Source organism: Dipodomys ordii, unplaced genomic scaffold (assembly GCF_000151885.1).
Source record: "Dipodomys ordii isolate 6190 unplaced genomic scaffold, Dord_2.0 Scaffold11, whole genome shotgun sequence".
Taxonomy (NCBI): domain Eukaryota; kingdom Metazoa; phylum Chordata; class Mammalia; order Rodentia; family Heteromyidae; genus Dipodomys; species Dipodomys ordii.
In genome coordinates this window covers 2,595,154-2,603,362 of record NW_012267227.1, presented here as the reverse complement: position 1 = coordinate 2,603,362, position 8,209 = coordinate 2,595,154, and the positions used below count along the sequence as shown (strand labels likewise).

The 8,209-nt window shown below is 51.7% G+C and overlaps 1 protein-coding gene across 1 annotated transcript in view; it reads left to right on the top strand.

Annotated features, from left to right (window-relative positions):
- Ankdd1a (ankyrin repeat and death domain containing 1A) overlaps positions 1–5,374 on the top strand; it is a 25,173-nt gene extending 19,799 nt beyond the window's left edge. Inside the window, exons 10-13 of the mRNA XM_013009919.1 lie at positions 618–716; positions 1,283–1,378; positions 3,645–3,849; positions 5,160–5,374. Coding sequence (XP_012865373.1) covers positions 618–716; positions 1,283–1,378; positions 3,645–3,849; positions 5,160–5,374 — 615 coding nt within the window. The remainder of the gene's footprint in view (positions 1–617; positions 717–1,282; positions 1,379–3,644; positions 3,850–5,159) is intronic.
- Positions 5,375–8,209: the final 2,835 nt, after the last annotated feature.

Genomic DNA, 8,209 nt, shown 5'->3' with positions numbered 1-8,209 from the left:
TGGGAAGGTGGCTCAGTGGTAGAGCGCTTGCCTTGCATGCCTGAGGCCCTGGGTTCGATTCCTCAGCACCACATAAGCAAAAAGAAAAAAAGCTGGAAGTGGCGCTGTGGCTCAAGTGATAGAACGCTAGCCTTGAGCTGAAGAGCTGAGGGACAGCGCCCAGGCCCAGAGTTCAGGCCTCACAACCGGACCCCCCCCCAAAAAAAAAACAAAAAAACAACTCATTTGAATGATTGTTGAAGGTGATTTTTTTTTTTTGGTTGTTTCTACATTTTGGCCATAGTAGGCATAATACTGCAGTAAGCATCTCCTACCTTTAACCTTTTCCTTTCTTTGACTTTATTTTTTGTTGTTGTTGGTCATGAGGCTTGAACTCTGGGCCTAGGCACTGTCCCTGAGCTCTTCAGCTCAAGGCAGGTGCTCTACCACTTGAGCCACAGCGCCACTTCCCACTTTCTGGTGGTTAAGTGGAGATAAAAGTCTCACGGGGACTTTCCTGCCTAAGCTGGCTTTGAACTACGATCCTCAGATCTCAGCCTCCTGAGTAGCTAGGATGACAGGCGTGAGCCACTGGCTTCTGGCAAGTCTGTGAGCTGCTCACCTGTCTTCTCCATCAGCGGCAACAGACGCCCCTCCACCTGGCCGCGGAGCATGCCTTCCAGGATGTAGCAGAGATGCTCCTGGTCGCTGGGGTTGACCTCAATCTGAAAGATAAGGTACCTCCCCCTCAGCCACCTCTCGGGGCTCCCTCCTCTCCAGAGACCCTACCACAAATGCAAGAACCCCCACATTGCCGGACACTGCTCACACCTGTAATCCTAGCCACTCAGGAGGCTGAGATCCGAGGGTCACAGTTCAAAGCCAGCCTGAGCCAAAAAGTCTGTGAGACTCTTATCTCCAATAAACCACTAGAAAACTGGAAGTGGTGCTGTGGCTCAAGTGGTAGAGCAGCTAGTAGTGAGAAAAAAGCTCAGGAACAGCGCCCAGGCCTGAGTTCAAGTCCTAGGACTGGCACGCATGCGCACACACATACACACGCACATACACACACACAGACACACACACACACTCCCCAAACTCTAATGTATCAAAGTCCTAAGAAACATGGAAGTAATGATTCCTGGCTACTGTTTTATTCTACCCGTGACCCCCTGCACCCGAGTCCTACAGCCAGAAAACCCTTCTGCTCCCCACCCTTTCTTTGGGCAAGAGGGTTTGTGGTCAGTCCAGAAGTTTCCCTGAAGCCCCCTGGGGAAACTTCCCTTCTGGCTCTTCCTTGCAGCAAGGAAAAACCGCCCTGGCAGTGGCCGCCCGCAGCAACCACGTGGGCTTGGTGGACATGATCATAAAAGCCGATCGTTTTTACAGATGGCAGAAGGTACGGAGGCCCGATCGCCACTGGTCCCTGCAATGCTTCAGCCCCGGGGCGGAGCTAGCTTTGAGTCCCAGGCCTTCTCCCAGTGGTGAGAACCCCACCCCGTGTACCACCAAGCTTGTATCTGAGGATCGAGAGATGGGCGAGTTCCACCAGTACTGCACGAGGCCAGCTCAGGTTCATGGTGGCATGGATCTGCCATGGTCACTGCTCCGACTTCTGCCTGAGGGACACAGGTGTGGCAAAGTAGGGACAAGTTGGCTCCATCCCACCTCCAGCTCCCAGTGACAGCCTTGGGGCACTGTGTTTGCGCAACTTTCAGAACTCCGAAAGCGTGTGGCTATTGATTGGTGATGTCTGCTCTGGACTTGGGGGAGAGAAAGAGGCAGAATGGAAGGGATGTTTTTTGTTTTGGTATGCTTGACGGTGTTTCTGTTTTCTCTTTTTTTTTTTTTTTTTGAGACAAGGTGTCTCTATGTAGCTCTCTGACTTCAAACTTGTGTTCTTCCTACCACTCCCTCCTCAGTGCTAGGATGATAGGCATATAATCCATCATGTCTGACCTAAGGTGTCTTTATACACAGTATATTTTGCACTACAATAATAATTTCCAGGGCTGGGAAGGTGGCTCAGTGGTAGAGCGCTTGTCTTGCATGCATGAGGCCCTGGGTTCGATTCCTCAGCACCACATAAGCAGAAAAAAAAAAGCTGGAAGTGGCGCTGTAGCTCAAGTGGTAGAGCGCTCACCTTGAGCTGAAGAGCTGAGGGACAGCGCCCAGGCCTAGAGTTCAAGCCCCACGACGGACAAAAAAAAAAAAAATAATAATTTCCCAAAAATTATCATTAGACTTGGAATGTGGCTTAGTGGTAGATGCTTGGCTAGCATGCATGAAGCCCTGGGTTTGATTCCTTAGTGCCACATAAACAGAAAAAGTCGTAACACTGTGGCTCAAGTGATAGAGTGCTAGCCTTAAGCAAAATGAAGCTTAGGGTCAGTGCCCAGGCCCTGAATTCAAGCCCTAGGACTGGAGCAGGGTGGGGGGGGGAGGGAAGAATCTTAGCTTGGCTTTGAACCTTGATCCTCAGATCTCAGCCTCCTGAGTAGCTAGGATTACAGGGGTGAGCCACCAGTGCCTGGCTCAAAAGTTAATATTTTCTTTTTTTTTGCTGATAGAGAGGTTTGACTAGGGCCTTGTGTTCTTGCTTGGCTTGCTTGCTCATGGCTGTTACTCTACCACCTGAGCCATACTTCCATCCCAGATTTTGACTGGCATCTAGAGATAGAATCTTATAGCCTTTTCCTGCCGAGGCTGGCCTCAAACTGTAGTCCTCTAGATTTCAGCCTCCTGAGTAGTAGGATTAGAGGCATGAGCCACTGTTGCCCCCTTACTTTTGACTTTGTAACAATTAGAATCCCATATTCATTCCTGTAGAGGAGCTTGGGCTTGTGTGGGCTTCATTTATGCCTGTGTGATCTGTCATGTTCACACTTGCTTTGCCTACAAAGAACCTTACAATCCCCCCCTTCTCTACTTGCTGGGATTCAGCAAGCCTGGTACTTAACCTACCTGGTATTGGCCACAATTTCTCAGTGGTCCTACTAAGCCCCATGCTAGAAGAACACAGAGGCTGGCCATGTAGCTCAGCTGTCAGATACCTGCCTAGTACACAGGAGGTCCAGGGTTTGATCCTAAGCACAGCCAAAACAAAGACATGAAAACAGCTCCTCAACCATGAGAAATCTGGGGGGGCTTCCCGGAGGAGGCAGCACTATACCTGTGGGGTTAAGGGTCAGGCAGGTGAATAACAGAGCCTGTGGGACGACAGCGCCAGCAGTTTGAGGCAAGGCTCAGAGTCAGAAGCCAATCTGGCCAGGTGCTGGTGACTCCCGCCTGTAATCCTAGCTTCTCAGGAGGCTGAGAGCGGAGGATCGCAGTTCAGAGGCAGCCCAGGCAGGAAAGCCCAGAGATTCTTATCTCCAGGGAGCTACCAGAAAACCAGAAGTGACAGTTGTGGCTCAAGGGGTAGAGCGCTCACCTTGAGCAAAAGAAGCTCAAAGATGGCACCTAGAATCTTGAGTTCAAGCCTCAGCCCAAACCAAACAGAAACAGTCTGATGTACATTAAGTGGCAGGCTGACTCAGTTTCTCAGGCTGCCCAGCTCAGGTGGGTAATGGGGCTATGGCTCTATATCACCCCTGTCCAAAGGGGGGACTCACTGGCAGGGAGCCCCCCCCAGACAGCTGTGTATGGTGGGATCTGCTCCCCAGGATCACCTCTCCTGCAGGGACCCCAGCCAGCCCCCCAGGAAGAGCGTGACCTTCAAGCAGGACCACCGGCCCGAAACGCAGCCGCTCCGCACTCTGCTTTGGAACCTCGCCTCCAATTGCCTGCGGCCCCACGAGTGGAAGAGGCTGGCGGATTCCTGGCGCTTCACCGAGGCCCACGTCTCCGCCATTGAGCAACAGTGGACAGGTACAGCTTCGCCCCTACCCCACCCAGGGCAACCCGCAGCCCAGACCCCGCACCGCCTCCACCTCTTCCTGTGCTGCCCCAATCCTCCAGGTCTGAATCCTCCCCGCAGTGACCCAGAAAAGCCACAGACACCCTCAGAATTACCCCAGCTGTACCCACCTACCACCCCTGCATCGAAAGCCATCCCTAGTGGGAAGAAAAGGCCCCGTGTCATCACTGTTATTTGATATCTATTTGGAAATTTCAACCTTTGTACTAAGGCATGATATAAGGTAAAAAGCCACAGTGCTGGTAACTCACACCTGTCATCCTAGCTACTCAGGAGGCTGAGATCTGAGGATCGCAGTTCAAAGCCATCCTGGGCAGGAAAGTCCATGAGACTCTTATCTCCAATTAACCACCAGAAAACCAGAAGTGGCGCTGTGGCTCAAGTGGCAGAGCACTAGCCTAGAGATGAAGAGCTGAGGGACAGCGTTCCAGGCCCAGAGTTCAAGCCCCATGACAGACAAATAAAACAAAACAAAAAAAAAAACAAAGGGGGGGGTACATTAACCCCTACCATGCAGAATTATATTCCAAACACGGCTGTCTATTCAGCTAGAAAGCTTGAGACCTTCCCGCTGCCTGGCCACACCCAGCCCCGTCAGAGAGTCCAGCAGGCCCCAGGGGACAGTAAGTTTCCAGTTTGCCTTCCAGGTTATTTCCCAAGAGCAGCTGGGGCTGTGGACCGGGGTGCAGGGGGCTGAGCGAGGCCAGCTGCCTCTCATTCTGTTGTCTGCTCGTTTGTAACACAGCCATGAACAGGCAGCCCCCCCCCAATGTGTGTGCATCTGCTACCCCAGGATAGATGCCAACGCCCCCCCCTCCAGTGAACAGAGTGGATGCCCAGAAAAATGCCCAGGGCTGAGGAAACAGGAAGGTTCCCAGGATCATCTGACCCCCAAGATCCCAACCCCACTTCCCAGTCCTTGGGATTGAACTCAGGGCCTGGGCGCTCTACCACTTGAGCCACAGCTCTACTTCTGGCTTTTTAGTGGTTCATTGGACATAAGACTCTCATGGACTTTCCTGCCCGGGCTGGCTTTGAACCACAATCCCCAGCCTCTTGAGGAGCTAGGATTACAGGCGTGAGCCTGTGGCACGGTCCATGCTCACTTCTGTCAGAGAACTGCTCCTCCCTTTGCCCTGAGCAGGGTCCGGGGAGGCCTTTGGCCTGCTGCAGCAGGGGGTGCCCAGCGGGGCCAAGGGTGGCATGGACGTGGGCTCCAGAGGGGTGCCAGATCAGCTCTTGACTGGCTAATCGCCTGCAGGACCCCGGAGCTACCAGGAGCACGGTCACCGCATGCTGCTGATCTGGCTGCACGGCGTGGACACGGCGGGCGAGGATCCCAGCAAAGCCCTGTTTGAGGGGCTGGCGGCTATTGGCAAGAGGGACCTGGCCGGTAAGCGCTCCCCCTGCTGGGCACCTGTGGGAATGACAGGGCCCCGCCGCATGGTGTACTGGCGCCGCCAGTGTGGTGTGTGACCTTTCTCTGGACCTTCCAGCTGCCTGGTCTTTGCTCTGCTGCCAGGCAGAACCTGGAAAAACCACAGGGCCTCTTGGCTGGCCCTGTTTCCCAGGTGATCTCTTTGACCTTCACACCACCAAAGCTATGAAGACCATCATTTTATTTTATTTTTCTAATTTGAAACAGTAAATATGGCATATTTCCTAATATGAGTTGTACCAGCCAGATATGATAAACTTCTGGGTCATCATAAGCTAGGTCAGTCCCAAAAAGCCTGGTGTGAGCCTGACTCAGCTAATCCTGGGAACCTTCAGTAGAGCAGGATAAAGACTGATTACAGATCCCATGTTAAAAGCAAAGTTGGAGCCGGGCACTGGTGGCTCATGCCTGTAATCCTAGCTACTCCGGAGGCTGAGATCTGGAGGGTTAAGGTTCAAAGCCAGTCCAGGCAGGAAAGTCTACAAGACTCTCATCTTCAATTAACCAGCAAAAAGTTGGAAGTGGAGCTGTGGTTCAAGTGGTAGAATACCAGTCTAGATCGAAAAAGCTAAGGGACAAAGCCCAGTTCCTGAGTTCAAGTCTCACTACTGGTGTGCATGCTTGCATGTGCGCGGGCACACACACACACACACACACACACACACACACGCACCCCCCCCCCACGCTCTGTTCTTATAGTTGTTTTCCCATCTAGCATAGGGTCTGGCAGGAAATTCACAGCTAAAGCAGTCCTGGCTGGCAGAGGCAGTAGGGTTCTTGTGTTTTGCAGAGAGCATCAGGAAGAAAGGAGATGCCCAGCCCAGGAGCTGCACGGCCATGTGAGCCCATGAGACCCTAGCAAGGTGTCACCTGATCAGAAGATGACCACCAGTCAAGGGTGTCACCTGACCGGAAGATGACCATCAACTAAGGGCTTTAGAAACAAGTCACTGTTACCAGATCTTCCAGGCTTTGGAAATGCTGAGCCACGTCAAGACTGGCAGGCAGATATATCTATAACCTTTTTTATAAGGATAGGGTCAGGGGGCTCTTTATAGATCATCACATCATCTGTATATCCAGTGTCTTGGGGTCTCGGACTGCTAAGCCCTGGGGTGCAGAGGACCTCTTTACAGACATAAAACGTAGGCCCAGAAGAGAAGCAGTTTGCTCAGCTTATGCCACTAATGAAGTGTTGGGGTTAGATGTTCAAAGCCAGTATTCCCACCCTGATCAGAAGGAAGGCTCCATCCATCATTTTGTGTGTCTGTGTGTGTGGGGGGAGGTGGGGTCCTGGGGCTTGAACTCAGAGCCTGGATGCTATCCCTGAGCTTGATTTTGCTCAAGGTTGGCGCTCTACCACTTGAGCCACAGTTCTACTTTTGGTTTCATTTTTTTTTTTTGCTTGTTAATTGGAGATCAAAGTCTCATGGACTTTCCTACTTGGGCTGGTTTTGAATTATGATCCTCAGATCTCAGCCTCCTGAGTAGCTAGGATGACAGGTATGAGCCACCAGTTCCTGGCTTATGATTATGATTATTACTAAGAGTCTTGAGTTCAGTCCTCAACACTAGCAATACCACACACATTCATGCATGCGTGTTGCACACACCCCCTAAATTGTCCTAACTGTGAAGTATGGTTAGTAATTTATTAATATTGGTTCATCAGTTGTAATGAATATTTAAGAAGTTACTAGGGGACACTAGTGGAGAAGGAACTATGAAATTCTCATGCCTTCTGTGCATCTTTTTTTGGCAGTCGTAGGGCCTGAATTCTGGGCCTGGGCACTATCCCTCAGCTCTTCAGCTCAAGGCTAGAGCCCTACCACTTGAGCCACAGCGCCACTTACGGCTTTTTTCTGCTTATGTGGTGCTGAGGAATCGAACCCAGGGCCTCAGGCATGTGAAGCAAGCACTCTACCACTGAGCCACCTTCCCAGCCCCTCTGTGAATCTTTTTAAAGAACAAAAATCTATAAAAATAAAACACCTCAAATAAGAAAATGAATAAAAGGCGGGATGGCAGGTATGGTAGTGCACACCTGTAGTCCCATCTACTCAGGAAGCTGAGCCCAGGTGCTACAGTTTGAATCTCCATTCCAGTATCTTCCAAGGCGCATTTGTGGAAGGCTTGGCCCCAGCTGAGGGCACTTTTGGGAGGCGGTGGGGGCTCAGGAGGTGGGCCCAGGAAGTCGGGCCTCGGGGGCGTGGCCCTGAGCACCATTCAAGGATGCAGGGGCTCTTCCTCTCCCTGTTTGTCTCCTGGCCACACGCTTTAGGCTGCACAAGCCTTCAGTGCTGCGGACCGTGGACTGAACCGCTGAAATGGGTAAGCCAAAAGAAATCTCCACTTCTTCCTGTTTCTTCTTTTCTATTTTCTTTTTTGTTGGTCGTGGGGCTTGAACTCTGGGCCTGGGCGCTGTCCCAGAGCTCTTCAGCTCAAGGTGAGCGTCTACCACTTGAGCCACAGCATTTCTGGTTTTCTGGTGGTTTACTGGAGATTAGAGTATCACGGACTTTCCTGCCCGGGCTGGCTTTGAGCCGCAATCCTCAGACAGATCTCAGCCTCCTGAGTAGCTAGGATTACAGGTGTGAGCCACTGGTGCCTGGCTTTTTTTATTATTTTTTTTAAGTCCTATTACCATATGTTTTACAAAGGGGGAGCTACTCTTGTGACATTTCTGCACATGCAATAGTTCTGCACAGTTGCAATAGTTGTGTTTGGTTTTTTTGGGGGGGTCCAGTCATGGGGCCTGAACTCTGGGCCTAGGCGCTGTCCCCTCAGCTCAAAGCTAGCGCTCTACCACTTAAGCCACAGCGCCACTTCTGGCTTTTTGCTTATGTGGTGCTGAGGAATCGAACCCAGGGCCT